Genomic DNA, 19,109 nt, shown 5'->3' on the forward strand with positions numbered 1-19,109 from the left:
AAAAAAAAAATGAGTACACAAACATATAGAGAGTCATCAGAAAAGAAAGGTAAAAAAAGAAAAATATGGCTGAAAAGTGAAGTTGTAGTGCAGACACCAAGCCCTGTTGACAAAATAAATATATATTTTTTAAAAGAAGTCTGTATTTGGGGCTGTTTACTACTCCCATTTTAAATTTATTAACGACTTACCTGTGCCATCATCTACATTCTCGACTTCCATCACCTCTGTACTGATACGGCCGCGAAAAAGGTACCGATGTCCATCTGTAGATGCCTTGTTATTCTTCAACCGTCTTACAGTGGAATGAAATCACAAAAATTATGTCACTAAATTTAAGGCAAAGCAATGTTGAAGCAATAATATTTAAGAAAGTTTTCGAAACAAAAAAAAACAATTTTTTTCAACAATATGTAATGTTAAACTAGGTGCTAATTACTTGTGCCCTAGTATTCAAAGCAACACTGGCTGGTTTAAGAGATGTGACCAATATAAAATACCTACTTTATTTTATCTGAGAATGATTTCAGAAAGGAACTTGACAGAAGGGAAACTCACAATCAGTGTATAAATATTTATACAGTCTAAATTTTCATCCTATTTATATATTTCATTTTATTTATTTTAATATTTTTATTATCTTTATTTGATAAAGCTAGTCAGAATCTACAGGGAAGGGGAGATAGAGAGGAATCGAGGTATTTTATTTAATACCTAAAATATTTCATTAAAATAAACTAGGTATTTTAATGAAATTGAGTTTTTGGATAAAAAGAGTATACCAGTGGGAGGGTAAGTATATGGCTTTTCTCAATAAAGGATACTAAAGAACTGGGTTCAAGCCCCTAGTCCCCATCTGCAAGGGGGAAGTTCTTGAAGGGTGAAGCAGTACTGCTGGTTTTTGCCTCTCTCTCCCCCCCTTCCCACTAGATTCTTTCTTTAACCAATAAATAAATAAGTAAATAATTAAAATATTTTAAAAGACATTTTTTAGAAAGCTCATAAAAACTGAGACACAATAATTTCCCTATTGTTTGATGTTTAGTATTCAGATTTTTTCCTTTTCATCAAGTTGCATGGGAAAAGGACTTAGAGTAAGACCACTGAGCAAAGGAATTTCTGTGGGCACAGAGAAAAAGGCTGGAGCTGTGAAATAGATGAGACATTTCTAAAATGTACTTGTTTGCCACCTTACCTGTGTTTCCTTTTGCAATACACCAAAAGATTATCAAAAAGGAAAAACACTCGTTCTTGAATATTCCCAGAAGAAATTTTCAGTAATACTCCACACATGAGCATTTCAGTACAGGTGTCAGTAATGTTGGAACCCTAAAGCCAGGAAAAAGGGAGATAATAACACCGAATTACTTAAAAAATTTTCATGTGCAAATTGTTTTCATAATTAAAAGAATATATTTCTTTTTTACTTTAAAATTCAACGTATAAGTGTAGGGAATTGTAAGGATATGGTAGAGCATGCAGGACCCCGCATTGAAAGATGGATGGGTGCCTGAGGGGCACGTGTTGGTATGCTTCTAAATTCCGCTTCTAAGACCCCTTCTGTTTCATTGATTTAATCCCCCCTGCTTAACACTGTATTCTATTTACATAACCACTGTGAACTAAGCACCGCTCTGCCTCCAGGGCATTGGTTTAATCCTCATTGTTTTGCACGCTTTTTCCTTCTCCCCACTCCCTATCCTACATACATCCTCTTCGGACCTGACTCTTCCACCTCAGGATATATAAGGACAGGACTGTGATTAGAGATAGCTTAGATTGCACTACGTTCCACATGAATAAAGACTGAACTGCGTGCCACTCAGCCATGAGTGCCTGGTCATGTCTCTCTCTCTCTCTCTCCCGTCCGCGAAGCTACCCTGCCTGGCACAACCATCCTATCAATCTCTCTCTACTAAGAGAATGAGCAAGGAAGGACACAGCCTCCAGGATCCGCCCCACCTATTAGCCTCCCTGCCTCACAAGGACCCTGCATTCCCTGACACAATAGCCCGCTATCTCGTTATCTATATATCAAACAGTAACTAAGGCCCCCTCCCTCCTTCCCCCCTTCCCCAACCCTTCCGTTCCTTTGATCATACCTGATCCATCTTCTCTCTGTCCTCAGGATCCCCCTCTGGCTGCTGGTTAATGATAACCAACCCTGCTTCCTCCTTCCTTTAATAGATTCTGACCCTCCCCCAACCCCTTGCCTCTCCAACCATATACGGAGTATACATGTTACTTCCTCCTACGACCCCTTAAATCCCTTCTTTGCTGTTCAATAAACAGATCGTTTCCAAACATGGTATCCGGGTCATCTCATTGTCGTGTCACTAGCAATGGCCACTGAGAGAGTCCCATATGGCTCTACCCGGGCTGCCTCGGGTCACATTTTCCTAAGCACCCACTACTGGTGCAAAACAGGGTGGTGGACACACTAGGGAATCTGTGCCCGAGAGAGGCCTCCCCACAAAAGCCCAGCATATAAGGGGGCAGAGAATTGGAGCATTTGGTTGAACACACATGCTAAAATACACAAGGATCAGGTTCAAGCCCCCAGTCCCCACCTGCAGGAGAAAGCTATGCAAACTGTGAAGCTGTGCTGCAGGTGTCTCTCTGCCTTGATTCCTCTCTATCTCCCCTTCCCTCTAGATTTCTGACTAACTCTATCAAATAAATAAAGATAATAAAAATATTAAAATAAATTAATTAAATTAAATATATAAACAGGATGAAAATTTAAAGTGTACAAATATTTATACACTGACTGTGAGTTTCCCTTCTGTTAAGTTCCTTTCTGAAATCAGTCTCAGTAAATACAACAGTCATGAAAAGATTTAGTGTTTCCTTTTAGTTATTTTTCCATATAAGCAAATATTAACATGATACAAGTGGCATATGTTCTTTTAAAAATAAATAACTTCACACTTATTCATAGTAGTCCTAATATGTTTCCTTATGCTTCTCTCTCCTAGGGTGGGAAAAGAGTACTGTGGACATGTGGCAAAACAGATGAAATTGTATGTGTGTGTGTGTGTGTGTGTGTGTATATATATATATATATATTTTTTTTTTTTTTTTTAAGGTGCAGACAGAAGTAGAAAGTTTGAGAGAAATTGAACGAGACCACAACACCAAAGCTTACCTCAATCCAGGGGGTCAGGCTAAAACTTAGGTTATACACATGGCAAAGCAAAATATTATCCAAGCGAGATATTTTTCCCAGCCCAAAATTATTTAAATTTTTAACAGATCTCAATTACATATCGACTCCAAAAATGGAGATGAAAGGTGAAAGGAATTAAAAAACAAAACAAAACAAAACAAAAAAAACTAATGTGAGCATCTGTCCCAGAACCATTCAGCCCATTTACCATAAAGTACACATAGGTGGCTGGGCAATGTGCACACAGTAGAGTGCCAGAAGCCATTTCTCTGCTTGATAGAAGCTAAGCCTTGAAACAACAGAAGCCTTCGAGATAAGTTTCTAATTCCCGTAGGAAGGATATTTGCCAGAAACTAAGTGACATACCATATAGTTATAGTGACATACCATATAGTTATAGTTTAACAGAAATAGTTGCAAGGGACCCTCCACCGCGATCTCTGCCTCCCCCTTCCCCCTATGCTCCCCCTTCCCTAAAGCCTTAAAATGCCTGTGAACACAATAAAATTTTGCAGCTTGATCAGAGTTCTGTCTTGCTGTCATTTCTTGTGTCTCCTGTCCCTTTCATTCCAGGTTTCGTGGGTTCCTAGCCCCTGTTCACCGCCCCACTGGCCAGGGCAGTAGAGCATATATGTTACAAGGCTTGAGGACCTGGGTTCAAGCCCCCAGCCCCACCTGCAGGGGAGAAGATTAACAAGTGAAGTAGTGCTACAGGTATGTCTCTTTGTTTCTCGCTATCTCCCCATTCCCACTAAATTTCCCTCTGTCTCTATCTAATAAATAAATATAACATAGACAGAATAATTCACTAAATATTCATTTCATGGAGTGCTCTCTAAGGTCATATGATTAGTGACTAAACTGATTCTTTTTTTAAAAAATATTTATTTATTCTCTTTTGTTGTCCTTGTTGTTTTATTGTTGTAGTTATTGTTGTTATTGATGTCGTCATTGTTGGATAGGACAGAGAGAAATGGAGAGAGGAGGGGAAGACAGAGAGGGGGAGAGAAAGACAGACACCTGCAGACCTGCTTCACTGCCTGTGAAGCAACTCCCCTGCAGGTAGGGGCTCGAACCAGGATCCATAGGCTGGTCCTTGTGCTTTGCACCACCTGACCTGCGCTTAACCTGCTGTGCTACCACCCAACTCCCGACTAAACTGATTCTTAGACTCAGTAGAAATTGTAAAAACCGCAAGACAGAAGTCAGGTACTTGAATCAACAAAATTAACAGCTGTTCGCTGAGCAAAACACATGAGTAGATTATTGTATGACTTGAGAAAAAACATCTATATTCAGCCATCATAAATGTTAATAGTCTATTTGTTCCTACAACCTAACATAACCTATCTAATGTATCGAGTTGCTCCCCAAGTAAGAAGTTTCAGCACGAATCTATCAGTGTGCTTTGCAAGAACAATTCAACTTTAAATACATCTGGTCTCCTTAAATCCGGGGATAAAGTTCTGATTATTTTCCAATTTAATGCTTTTATTTCTTTCTTCATTTATTTTTCTTAGCTGGTGAAGCTTAACCTTTTTCAGAAAGAGACAGAGGAAGAAAGAGAGAAATGCCAGAGCACTCAAGCTTCCTCCTGTGTAGTTGGGGAGTGACTTAACCTCGGTAGCACACATGGCAAAGCAGACATAGTTTTACAACCAAGAACATTGATTTTTAAATTACATAATAATTCTTAACACAATTCTTCTGGTAAAATATAAGAATTTAAATTAACAACTCATATCCATAATAAGAAATTTCCCAAAAGAAAAGATAAGTAAGATAGTGTTACTATGTTAATTTGAGTATCAGCAGCGCAAACACATTTTAGTTTAGACATTTCATTTCATTTCTTTCTGTTTTCATCATCAAGGTGGATATATGAATGGAGATCTGTCAAAAATGTCCATAATCCCATATACTTTGTTATATGGAAAGAAAAACTATCCCCAAATCTTAAAAACTCAATTTCAGTGCTATTACACAAGTCACATAGCAAGAATAGGCATTTAAAGTGCTGAAATAAATGAAAGACTGTAACATGTAATTACTTTCGGTAGGACTTCATCTACTGATGTCTGTCATTAAAGACTAATGATTGGGGTGGGGGTGATAGTCATTCTTAGATGATAAAGCTTGGAGTAGAAGTGAAAACATGAAGGGCAGAAGCTGAAATATTCTGCTCTGAAAATATTTTTCTAATTTTTTTATTATTATCTTTATTTATTGGATAGAGACAGCCAGAAATTGAGAGGGAAGTGGGTGATAGAGAGACAACTGCAGCCCTCCTTCACCACTCGCAAAGCTTTCCCCCTGCAGGTGGAGACCAGGGACTTGAACCCTAGTCCTTGAACATTCTAATATGTGTGCTCAACCAGATGCACCACCACCTGGTCCCTGAAAAGTTGTTTTTAACTTATTTTTGTATTCATAATGCTTACTTAGCACTATCTATAGCTTGTACGAGATGTATGTAGTATTAGCTGTAAGAAAGTTTATAGGGCTATAAGTGAATGCAGTACAGTGCTGTACAGGAAATAAAGGGATGCAAAGTTTAAACACAGGTTTATAGGCCAACAACAATTATAATGATCCTAGTAAAATATTTTAACCCTGGGGGTCAGGCGGTGGCACATAATATGAAGCTCAAGATCCTAGTTTGAGCCCCCAGCCCCCTGCAGGGGATTGTCACCTCACAGCTGTGAAGGATGTCTGCAGGTGTCTATCTTTCTCTTCTCTGTCTTCCCCTACACTATCAATTAAAGAAATAAAGTAAAATAATTTAACCCCTCGCTGAGTGATCCTCTTTTTCTTGTCTGCATTAAATGAAGCACTGAAGTTAAAAAAAAATTAAGTACAGTATCATCTTAGCCATATTCTATAGTAATCTATAGTCAAATGAAATATCTTTGATGGAAAACAAATTAATAACTCTCAGTGAAATACTTATGTACTTAAGATACTCTGTGTCCATAGACATATAAATTTGTCTAAAAAATAAAACTCATTTTACAATAATGTATCATGCCATTTCACTGTATACTCCATTGAGTGTCCACTATGAAAATGATTTGCCATGATTTAATCTGTATATTATTTAAATAATTCTGGTAGTTAAAAATCAGTAAGAATGTTTTATCTATAAATAAGTATGTAGTTATGAGTATTGAAGATAAATGTAATCTTATACAGGCACATGTTCCAAGGAGTCAAAACTTGATCATGACTCTTAACTCAAATGAGCATCCCACTAAGAAGCATACACTTCAAATATGCCCAAATAATACTGTGGCAAAGTTTCCTCCTCACACATGATGACAACCTACTTGTACCTGAGGTTCAAAAGAAAAATAATTCATGGCTTTATCTAGTCTATTTTTTTATTTTTTCTAATATTCATTTATTTATTTATTTTCCCTTTTGTTGCCCTTGTTGTTTTATTGTTGTAGTTATTAATGTTGTTCTAGCTTATGGTGGTGCCAGGGACTGAACCTGGGACCGTGGTGTCTCAAACATAAAAGTTATTTGTATAGTAACTATAATATCTTCCTGGATCTCCTGGCTTTATCAAGGAAGCAATTATGATAGTCTGAAAATTATGTACAACATATTTTCCAAGTATCTAGAAATGATGGGATGATTTCTAAGGTTAGGAACAAAGAAGCAAAGTTCCACAATTCACAGAAGAAAATAAGATGGTTTTGAGCCTCAGAGTACTACCCAAATATTAAGACTGAAGTCTATCAAAATGAGAATGTCAGAAAAAAATAGGGAAACAGTAAAACAAGCTGGGCAGATCACTGGATGCCAGCAAAGGGTCAAGGTAAGCAATTCTCGAATTTTAGAATCTCAAGGACACAAGCTAATGGGTTTGCTAACACTTCTAGGTTCCTTGACATTACCCTTAGAGATTAAAGCTAAAATCATCTGATGTATAACCAGGATCTATATAGCTTTCCAACACTTGTAATGACACTATTTGGGGAGCCTGAGTACTTAAGCTGCAGTGATCAAGACTGGAAGACATATCTGCTGGCCTGGAGAAATGGGAGAGCACAGGTCTGTCCTTGAAGCACCCTGGCTCCTGCCCAGTTCCCAGAGCAGGAGGAGTTTATCACCAGCTACACAGAGACATCGCTGATGCAACTAAGACATGCTCACCGTCACTCAACATTCATTTTCATTTGCATGATGAGTGTTTAATATTTCTACAACATGTCAAGCAGTATCTTAAATATGTTCTCTTTTATAAATCTCTAGCAAGACCTGTAGATCCCTAAAATTTAGGGAGAAAAATCATGTTTATTTGTATAAGTCGGCTTTGTAGACCGTTTTGCTTGTTACCACATAGATTCCACTAGTGGCAGATTACTGTACTGTTAAAAAAAAAAAGACTGTAATGGGGCTGGGTGGTGGTGTACCTGACAAGGGAACATGACTGTGTGCAAGGACCCAGATTCAAGTTCCTCATTCCTGCCTGCAAGGGGCAAGCTTTGCTAGTGGTAAAGCAAGTATTTCTCTTTCCCCCTCCCACTCACTTCCCCCTTCCTCTCAATTTCTCTTTGTTTCTATCCAAAGAAAGAAATCCACTAAGAGCAGTGGGTTCATGATGTAGTTACTGAGCCCTAGCAATAACCTTGGCGACAATTAAAATAATAATTAAATTTTAAATCTGTGACAATTAAAAACTATTACCCTCGAAAATAAGCTACTTCAATAGTGCAGTGATAAATAATGGAGTCACAAACGTTAAGACTTGAGAAGTAAGGTGTGATTTATTTTATTTTATTCATCTATTTATTATTATTTTAATTGTGACGAGAGCATTAAAGGTTTGGAGAGTTAAATTAGGTCAGCGGACAGGGGGAGAGGACCCTCCCTCTTTTAACGAGACTGGGGCTGTTTCTGATGCTGTCACAACACTTTATTCAATACATATACAATCCCAAATCCCCGTTACCTCTCCTATGAACTTTAAGGGCACAGGTAAGGTCTGTCAGCCTCTTAAACAGGCTGGTCATTCTGGTCTCTCTGGCAGGTCCAGATGCTGGTGGTCAGCCTAGGGCAGGTATGGATGTGGTCCGCCTTGGGTCCAGCTTAGGAATCAGTAAACCACGACCACCCAAGGGTTGAGCTGCAATGGTTGTGCTAAGAGCAGATGGGCACAGGAGAATGGTCATGGATTGCTCCGTTTCAGGCAGTCTGTTCAGTGTCCCTTTCACTGACTTTTTGTCCTAGGCTTCCCGGCTGGGGCTGTGGGGTTACACCACTTCCCAGCCAATTAGGTCTGGGGCTTGTCTAACACGTCAAACTAAACTTACCAACCTTAACAGGCGCATCTGTTATCTCAGGTTCGAGCCTCTGGTTGCTGTTTCTGAGGAAAATATTTTTCTCTTTCTCAAAAATATTTTGACAAATATTTACTACCAACTTCTCACAAATATTTACCAGTAGTTCCATAAATATTTTTCACACATTCTTATATACTGTCACTTAGTTAAGTATTTTAACATTTTAAATATTCAGTCATTCTAACTTTACTGCAGTTGAATGTTATACAGGGGGAACCTGACTGAATTTTCCTGTTCCTGACAAATTGCCACCAGGGTTATCACTGGAGTTCAATGCCAACACTATAAATCCATCAATCCCTGTGGCCATTTTTCCCAGGTCCTTGTAGATGGTACTAAGTGTGTTTAACCCTGGGCTGGGCTGTAGCTCATTAGGTTAAGTGCACACGGTGCAAAGTGCAAGGACCAGCGCAACGATCCTGGTTCAAGCCCCAGCTCCCCACCTGTAGGGAAGGTCACTTCACATGCAGAGCAGCAGATCTGCTGGTGTTTTTTCTCCCCCTCTCTGTCTTCCCCTCCTCTCTCAATTTCTCTCTGTCCTATCCAACAGCTAGAAACAACAAGGGCAACAAAAGGGGGAAAAATCACTTCCAGGAGCAGTGGATTCATAGTGTAGGCACTGAGCCCCAGTGATAGCTCTGGAGGCAAAAAAATAAAGTAAAATAAAATAATAAGTGTGCTTAACCTTAAGTACCACTGCCCACCTTCTCTATTTATATTTTTAAACCTGAGCATTGTTCTTTTATGACTTGTGTTTATGTCTGGGCTTGAACCAAGAACTACAGAGCCTGAGGCATGAAAGTAATTTGCATAACCATTAAGCTGTCTCCTAAACCCTGGTGTGTTTTTTTTTTACTAACAGAGCTATGCATGCCCTAAAGCCATGACATAGAATGTGATATGTACATATTTAATGAAGATATTTAAAAGTAATGTTTTACCCTGTGATAAGAGTCCTGTCTTTTAACAATTTTTCAAAATAAAAACAAAATAATATATCTATGTCAACTGTATATCTTCACTTTTTTTCAAGTTATAAACAAATATTTTTAGGGGGTCAGGCAGTAGCGCAGCAGGTTAAGAGAACATGGTACAAAGCACGGAGGAAGGGTCGGGTTCAAGCCCCTGGCTCCCCACCTGCAAGGGGGTTGCTTCACAGGCGGTGAAGCAAGTCTGCAGGTGTCTATCTTTCTCTCCCCCTTCTCTCTCGATTTCTCTCTGTCCTATCCAAAAAAAAAAAAAGAAAGTGAAACTTTAAAAAACTTAATAAGGGCTGTAGTGCAGCGGGCTGAGCGCAGGTGGCGCAAAGCACAAGGACCGGCATAAGGATCCCGGTTCCAACCCCGGCTCCCCACCTGCAGGGGAGTCGCTTCACAGGTGGTGAAGCAGGTCTGCAGATGTCTATCTTTCTCTCCTCCTCTCTGTCTTCCCCTCCCTCTCTCCATTTCCCTCTGTCCTATCCAACAACGACAACAACAATAATAACTACAACAATTTTTTAAAAAAGTGCAAAAGGGAATAAATAAATAAAATAAATATTTAAAAAAATTTAAAAAAACTTAATAAATGTTTTTATTAAGAATCTAGAACAGCTTTTTGGATTTTTTTTCAAGGGTGCTCAGGGGAAGTCTGTCTCCTGAGCCTTATCTCTCTAATTTAACGTCTGCAAGGATCCTACCTCAGAACCCAATAAAGAAAGAATTTGGAAATAAAAAAAAAAATCTAGAACAAAAATAAAGTCAGAAAGCATTCAAAACTATATTTACTAAATAGTATTTTTAGACAATGTTCAATAGGCATATGGCATTACTTAAATGGAAATAATGAAGTTAATGATAAATATAAAAGTTTTATTTCATTAATCAATAAATTTTGAAAGTTAACAAGACACTCTTTTCTTGAATTAAATCAAGTGAGAAAGTGAGAGATGGTAGTGAGAAACTACTGAGCACAGACATTTTGTCCAGACAAACTAATGATATTTTTCTCTCAATTCCAAGGAGTTTTGATTAACCCTATTTGGGTTACTATAATACCTCAATAAAATGAATTATGTGAGGAAATCTAAAATGTTCCTGTTTTGTTTTGTTTTTAAATAAAGATCAAAATGGTGGGAAGTAGGGGTGGAGGGGAATAAGAGGCCAAAGAACAGAAACTCCTTTAAATGCAATAGGGGCCGGCTTTGAGTCTGGATTAAGTACATGGTACAGCAGTGCCCTTATTGGGTTATTTTTCTGGCCCTATTATTGCTGTTTTTAATCTATTTGCAATGATATCATTAAAAAGGAACAGAGATGATTTTTTCTTGGATTTATTTAGTGTAAATGTCTGTCTCTTATATTGAATATATAAATATACTTCACTATTACATAAAACAATGTCTGCTTGATGTGTATGGCAATATTGAGAAGATACTTTCATGGTCATCCTTTAGTGTTTAACTGGCCATAAGAACAATTCAAATAAAGTAATGCAGAATCTGTTATATAATGATTACTATTAAACTACCAAATGCATGCGGTCACTTTTCTCCCATGACATGGAGTGAATATATTTGTAATTTATGTTTCACATGTATTTACTGAACACATTGGACTCATTGTAAACATTATGGGAGACACATGCAAACTCTGTTATAAGGAATATGGAATCTATTATAAAGAAATAGAAAACTAATAAACTGTGATGCAATATAATAACTTGTATCATGTGTTACAAAATTAAGTCATGGAGTTAGGTGATGGTGCACTTGATAATGTGCACTTTACTTCAGGTTCTAATCGCTAACTATATAACTTCTTTTTAAAATTTTTTTTTATTATCTTTATTTATTTATTGGATAGAGACAGCCAGAAATCAAGAGGAAGTGGGAGACAGAGAAGGAAATTGACAGAGAGACACCTGCAGCCCTGCTTCACCACTCACAAAGTTTTCCCCCTGCAAGTGAAGGCTTGAACCCTGGTCCTTGAGCACTGTAACATATGCACTCAACCAGGGGCGCCACCACCCAACCCCACGATATAACTTCCTTAAAGTACATTTCCTTTTAGGAAAACAGATTGTGTGTTTGAAGCAAATTATGTTTCTAGAATTAGATACAGCACAGCCTGGGAGGTGGTATAGTGGGTAAAGTATTAGACTCTTAGGAGTTCCCAAGTCTGATCCCTGGTATTGCATATTCTGGCTCTCTCTCCTCCTCTCAAATAAATAAACATTTTAATAAAGTTTTTTTAAAACTTTATTTTGCCAACTTTAAATGCCAACTGAGAAGTTACATGACTAAGTCTTAGCCTCTATGTTTTTACCAGGTCAAGAAATTGAATTGACTGGTAGATCAAGGTAAGAAACAATCATAAATAAATAGCCAGTAGTAAGAGACTACTCATCCACATCTGTCTCTTTACAATAGCTTTTATCTTTATATCCCAATCTGGGCAAATCTATGACATTCCTCCATTTCAACTCCCAGCAATACAAAAGTTGAAATGCTCTGTTCATTAGACAAATGAAACTGAATTGTTCTGTAGAAATTATATTTCTTTAACTGAATTTCAAACTACAGGGCATTCTGCTCAACAGAAGAAAGTGAAAAATCTCTGAAGGTAAATTTGTACAAATAATTCAGAAAAGGACTTCTATAGGACTCTAAACTAAACCAGATTAGAATTACAGCCATTACTCAGAAGAGTTGAAAGTATCGAAAACTAGTAAAGTTACTGAGAATGTGTACATTATTTCCATTTACCTTTCTATACAGAAGACACTGCCCTTGGCACAGAGGACCTAGAAAGTGAAAGATGCTTGTTCCCACAATCCCCTCACACACAAGAAAAGAGAGAGACAAACACATAGTGAATGCAGTGTGATTACTTCAATAATAGACATCAATCCATGTGACTGAGCATAAATTAACAGAAATAACATCAGGGATGGTTATCTGTGTTTATTCTATTTGGTAATACTTAAATAAGCAGTTCATTCTATGCTGTGTTTCAGGTTTCAATCATTCCCCGGTAAAGTATTAAGTACACCATTTAAATGCCATTTCCAATACAGTTAAGAAATCCTTCTTACTGAATGAAACAAATTCAGTCAAGACAGCCAGCCAGAGGCAGCCATTTGTGCTGTCAGCAACATTAGCTCCTTTTCTGGCCTTGTAAGGCTCAGCAGGGAAAAAAAAAAAAAAAAAAAAAAAAGTAGTAACAATTCAGAATCGAATGCTGAAAATTTCAAGTTTTTTTTTTTTTTTATCTATAGTTGGAGGGATGTAACCGGTACCCAATTATACCAGCAGCACACATGAAAGTACTAAATTCCCTAAAGCAACCAGAAGGACAGAAATCACTAAAATTAGAGCAGAAATAAACAACATCGAAAATAAAAGAACCATACAAAAGATCAATGAAGCCAAATGTTGGTTCTTTGAAAGATTAAACAAAGTTGACAAATCCCTAGCCAGACTCACCAAACAAAAAAGAGAGAAGACTCAAATTAATAGAATTGTAAACTATGCAGGAGATATCACAACTGACACCACAGAAATCCAGAATATCATGCGAAACTTCTATGAAAAACTATATGCCACCAAGCTAGAGAATGTGGAAGAAATGGAACAATTCCTAGAAACATACGCCCTTCCAAAACTGAACCAAGAAGAACTACAAAACCTAAATGCACCAATCACAAAGAAATTGAAACCGTTATTAAACCCTACAACCAAAGTCCTTGACCAGATGGCTTCACAAATGAATTCTACAAAACTTTCAGGAAACAGTAAGCACCCATACTTTTTAAGCTTTTCCATAAGACTGAAGAAACAGGAATACTCCCTTCCACCTTCTATGAAGCCAACATCACCCTGATACCAAAAGATGATAGGGACAGAACAAAAAAGGAAAACTACAGACCAATATCTCTGATGAACATAGATGCCAAAATATTAAACAAGATCTTGGCCAACCGGATACAGCAGCACATCAAAAAAATTGTTCATCATGACCAAGTGGGATTCATCCAAGGAATGCAAGGCTGGATCAACATCCGTAAGTCAGACAATATCATTCACTGCTGGGAAATTGTACAGATGCATTCACATCTGCCATGTTTTCCCCTCAGGCTACTAGTTCCCGTGAGAGTTGGGACATTCTGGGAGTGCCTGTTCCGACATGTTATGCCCTCAGGACATCGTCTATATCCCTGCAATATCTGGAGTGCTTTGGTCACTCCTCCCCCCTCCCATTCTCACAAGAGTTATTATCCTATCCTGGAGTGCTATGGTTACTCCTCCCCCTTCCCATTCTCGCAAAAGCTACTCCTATAAAAGCCCTTCTTCTTCCACAACTCGTTCTCTTGCCACCGCTTCACTCCAGTGTTCAGACACAGGAAAGGTTACTGTGTGAGGCGGCCATTTTCACTACCTCCACGTGGCCCAACCTGCCTCTCTAGCACCCAACTCTGAGGTGCCAGCGATAAAGATTTGTGTTTCCTCTTTGCTCAGGACCCCCTCTCTCTCTTCTCCACGGCCCGCACACAACATCTGGCGCCCGACGTGTCCTGCACTCATGCCCGGCCTGAGGTCCAGAAAAGCCGCCCAGACACAGGTAAGTGGCAGCCGCCTGACTCTGTGGCCCTGCGTTTCCCCTCACCATGGGATTTTTTTCGTTTTATGAGGCGATGTCCCAGACATTATTTCCTTCTCTCCCGGGACAGGTTCTCACTCTCAGAGACACTTTAATTTTCGCTACACTGTGGGTTCTCATGGCTATATTTACTATTTTCAGGATATGTACAAGGCCTCCTGCCAAAAGGTTAAATGATCTTGAGGCTGAGATATGGTAGTTAAAGGATATTTGCTTAAGACTTAAACACCCTAAGCAATCTGCAGTCAGCCCTAAAACTGCTGCCTCCGGAGACACGTGTTCAGTTTCTCCTGCGGCAGCTTCCACTTCCACAACCCCTCCCCCCACTTCCCCTGCAGACACGTGTTCAGCCGCTACTTTGACCCCTCCCCCAGCTGTCCCCACAGAAACGTGTTCGGCCGCTTCTCTGACTCCTCCTCCCACTGCCCCCAGACAGGTGTTCGGTTTCTCTTGCTGCGGCTTCCATTTCTTTGACTCCTCCCCCTGCTAATACCTCATCATTAAGAGACCCTGTGTCTTCCTCTCCTTGGACTCCTCCCCCTGCTGACACCTCATCATTAAGAGACCTTGTGGCTGAGATACAAGAGTTAAAGGATATTTTTTCAGCATTTAGGGACCTTAAACCATTTGCAGTCCACCCCAAGAGCTCCATCCCCGTAGATAAGTGTTCAGTTTCCCCTGCCACTACAGCACCTTCCACTTCCGTAGATCTCTCCCCAGTGTCATCAAACCAAATCCACACCTTCCCGGTAAATGCGGCCCCAAGTAGACAAAATCCTCAGGTGTGGCATCCATACTCCTCCAGCACCTTCGTTCCCACAGCCCTCTTCCTGGTTCCCTGTCCGAAGGGAATGCTGCAGCTGACTGCCTTGCCTCCACAGGAGCTCTCCTAGTCTCTGTCTCTGATCCTGCTGATTTCCATTCTCTAACCCATGTTAATCTTAAAGGCCTTCGAGCTCGATTTCCTGATGTTCCTTTACCACAGTTAAAACATATCCTAGCTACATGCTCTTCCTGTGCAAGTTTCATAAAAACACCTGCTATTCAGACTCTTGGTGTTAACCCCAGAGGCTTAAAAGCTAATGCTATTTGGCAAATTGATATCACCCACACACCAAAGTTTGGCAAGCAAAAATATGTGTTTGTCTCAATTGATACCTTTTCTAAATTTATGTGGGCAACAGCTCAGACAGGAGAAAGCTCTAAAAAGTTTATAAGCCATATGCTCTCCTGTTTTGCTGTGATGGGCTTACCTCTTTAACTGAAAACTGACAATGGACCTGTGTTTACCAGCAAACAATTTAAAGATTTTTGTTCCCTCTGGAACATTACTCATACCACAGGCATTTCCTATAATCCACAGGGACAAGGCATTGTCAAGAGGGCCCATCAAACCCTTAAGGCTCAATTAAATAAAGATAAAGGAGGAATTACCCCCCCAATATCCAGCTAGCAAAAGCCTTAACTACGTTAAATCTCTTCAATATTTACAATAACTCGGACTTACCTCCTATTATTCTTCACTGGCAAACACCATCTACTCTCCCATCTATTAAGGTCAAATGGAAAGACCCACTTGATAAAATTTGGAAAGGGCCTGACCCTCTATTGACCATGGGAAGAGGTTCTGTATGTATTTTGCCACATAATTACTCTAAACCTGTCTGGGTTCCTGCCCGCCATGTCCGACAACACCTTCATGATGGCACTGTTATCCCTGAAGAACAAGAAATACAAGAGGACTAGCTGCAGGATACATACCAGGATCCATAATATGACATGGCAGAACCTACAAAAGTTGGCTCACAGAGCCCTCTCTCCTTCCCCTTCCCTGAATGTCTTATGTTATGACTGGCCAGTTGTGTTTTGTGAGTGTGTTGAATGACCAAAAATTTTTGTATGACCCATCTGCTCAGAGTACTCTAAATGTTAAAACCATTGTCACTAACATGCGTTAACTCTCTAAGTAACCTGAGTCTGTTTATAGTCCAAAGTCAATTATAGTAAACCTCTAACTTGTTACAAGTTTTATTGTTTTTCACAAGTAAGTGATTACAGCTATCAAGCCTTCATATGAGGAATCATCTGTTCATATGGTAAGGTATTAAACTGTAAGAAGTTCCTCCATATCCAACCTATGTGAATTAACAACATTCACATATTCTTGTACACTTAACTGGTGTATCTTGTCTTGCCACCATAGGCCTGCCTTTGTCAGCCAACAATTTAAAGATAGATGTTTCCCTTTATAAAATCACTTATGCCACGGACATCCTTTACTACCCCCAAAGACAAATGGCTGTTCCCCTGGACATCACATCCACTGACTGCTTCAGTGGCACACCCCCCCGAAACCCTAGATGTCACCTGACGCGATCTGAAGAACCTGATTCACAAACTTCAAGGACAGAACTTTTTTACTGTCTGTCTGCCTTTCCTGCTTCTGCTTTGCCTGTCACGTTTTGGCGGTTCCAGCTCACAATCTACAGAAAAGCGGAATTCTAGAGGCTGACCTTCCTCATGCAGCATTTCATCCCCTGCCATTTCTCCCCCTAGTCGCCTACTTTGGACTGAGACTTCTGTCGGACTTGCTGGTATACCCTTTGGACACTTTAGACAATTTTACAGCAGCTTCCTTCCCTTCACGTTGCTGGTTTTTCATAGACTGACCCTGAGTAGTTCACAGACTTTACACACTGTTGCCCTGGGCATTAGATAAAAGGAAAGGGGGAAATGCTGGGAAATTGGGCAGACGCATTCACATCTGCCATGTTTTCCCCTCAGGCTACTAGTTCCAGTGAGAGCTGGGACATTCTGGGAGTGCCTGTTCCGACATGTTATGCCCTCAGGACATCGTCTATATCCCTGCGATATCTGGAGTGCTTTGGTCACTCCTCCCCCATCCCATTCTCACAAGAGTTATTATCCTATCCTGGAGTGCTATGGTTACTCCTCCCCCTTCCCATTCTCGCGAAAGCTACTCCTATAAAAGCCCTTCTTCCACAACTCGCTCTCTTGCCACCGCTTCACTCCAGTGTTCAGACACAGGAAAGGTTACTGCGTGAGGCGGCCATTTTCGCTACCTCCATGTGGCCCAACCTGCCTCTCTAGCACCCAACTCTGAGGTGCCAGCGCAAATAAAGATTTGTGTTTCCTCTTTGCTCCGGACCCCCTCTCTCTCTTCTCCATGGCCCACACACAACAACAATTCACCACCATCTATAAAAACAAAGCCAAAAACCACATGATTATCTCAATAGATGCAGAGAAAGCCTATGACAAAATCCAACACCCATTCATGCTCAAAACTCTACAAAAAAAAGGGAATTGATGGGAAATTCCTCAAGATAGTGGAATCCATATATAGCAAACCTACAGCCAACATCATACTCAATGGACAGAAGCTGAAAGCATTCCCCCTCAGATCGGGGACTAGACAGGGCTGTCCACTGTCACCATTACTCTTCAACATAGTATTGGAAGTTCTTGCCATAGCAATCAGGCAAGAGAAAGAAATCAAAGGAATACAGATTGGAAGGGAAGAAGTCAAGCTCTCACTATTTGCAGGTGATATGATAGTATACATATAAAAACCTAAAGAATCCAGCAGAAAACTACTGGAAGCTATTAGGCAATATAGCAAGGTGTCAGGCTACAAAATCAATGTACAAAAATCAGTGGCATTTCTTTATGCAAACACTAAATCTGAAAAAGAAGACATCTAAAAATCACTCCCATTCACTGGAAGTGGAAAATATGTGAATTCTCATTATATCAGAATCAGATCAAACTCAAGAGAATAATGGGAGTATCATCACAAGAGTTGTCTGAAACAATCCACAAGGGCATAGGGAAGGAAATAGAGAGGGCAATACTTTGAACATGAGTTTAGGGCTCAAACCACAAAAATTCATTAAGGAATCTTATAATCAGGAGCTGGGTAGTGGTACACCAGGTTGAGTACACATATTACAATGTGCAAGGATGACCCTAACCCTCACCCTAACCCTAACCCTAACACTACCCCTAAGCCCCCAGTCCCTACCTACAGGGAGAAAGCTTTGCGAGTAGTGATGCAGTGTTGCAGGTATGACTTTGTCTCTCCCTCTCTATCACCCCTTTCCTTCTCAATTTCTGGCTGTCTCTATCCAATAAATAATAATAATAATAAATTTAAAATGGAATTTTATATTCTGTAACTGTCATGTCATCTGACATGTCCTTGACCCTGTCCTGACACCATGACAATCACTCTAAATGTACACAATGCTACCTGTAGGCTGGGTAATATTCAGAGATTCTTTAATCATTCCCTCTCCTTCCTGGTGCCTGAATTCACCCTGCATTACTCTATGTCCCTTTGCTATTTAGAATACCATCAGACTATTAGTTTCTCCCAAAATTTCCAGAAGAGACCAGGCCTGAGTACTATAACAGCTTTCTTTTTTCTCTCTATGGCAAAGACTAGAATGAGGAACGAGGTAATTATCACAAGTTGCCAAACAATCTACTAGATCCTGCTCAAGCTCCCTCAAAATCCTCAAAAGGGCTGGGGAAATAATGGTTATGCAAAAAATTCTCATGACTGAGCTTCTGAGGTCCCAGGTTCAGACTTCTTCTTCTAGCGTTTGCCCTTCTTCCGTAGCCAGTCAACAGCGTCAGGCTGAGGTTCAGACTCTAGCACCACCATAGCCAGTGTTGAGCAGTGCTCTGGTCTTCCTCTTTCCCTTCCTTCCTCCTTTTCTCTGTGTATCGCTCTCTCCCTCTGTCTCATTAAAGTAAAATAAGTAAAATGTACATTTTTTAAATCCTCAAACTCCCAAGTCACTGGGTGGCTGTGCATTATATAATCCTTTCCACATCCAGCTCAAACAGAATTTGTTTTCCTACTTTTTTTTTTGAAACTAGATACTCATTTCCATTGCACCTGCTGGGAATATAGTCATATCT

General features: G+C 39.7%; 1 protein-coding gene across 3 annotated transcripts in view; it reads right to left on the minus strand.

The window, feature by feature from the left end:
- The window catches only part of PREX2 (phosphatidylinositol-3,4,5-trisphosphate dependent Rac exchange factor 2), a 300,270-nt gene that overhangs the window by 187,237 nt on the left and 93,924 nt on the right, over window positions 1-19,109 (minus strand). For all 3 annotated transcript variants that reach the window (XM_060200550.1, XM_007527146.3, XM_060200558.1), the window contains exons 7-8: window positions 1,196-1,329; window positions 192-295 (exon numbers count right to left, since the gene is read on the minus strand). In XM_060200550.1, the coding sequence (XP_060056533.1) occupies window positions 192-295; window positions 1,196-1,329 (238 nt within the window). The remainder of the gene's footprint in view (window positions 1-191; window positions 296-1,195; window positions 1,330-19,109) is intronic.

This window comes from Erinaceus europaeus, chromosome 1, assembly GCF_950295315.1.
Source record: "Erinaceus europaeus chromosome 1, mEriEur2.1, whole genome shotgun sequence".
Taxonomy (NCBI): Eukaryota; Metazoa; Chordata; class Mammalia; order Eulipotyphla; family Erinaceidae; genus Erinaceus; species Erinaceus europaeus.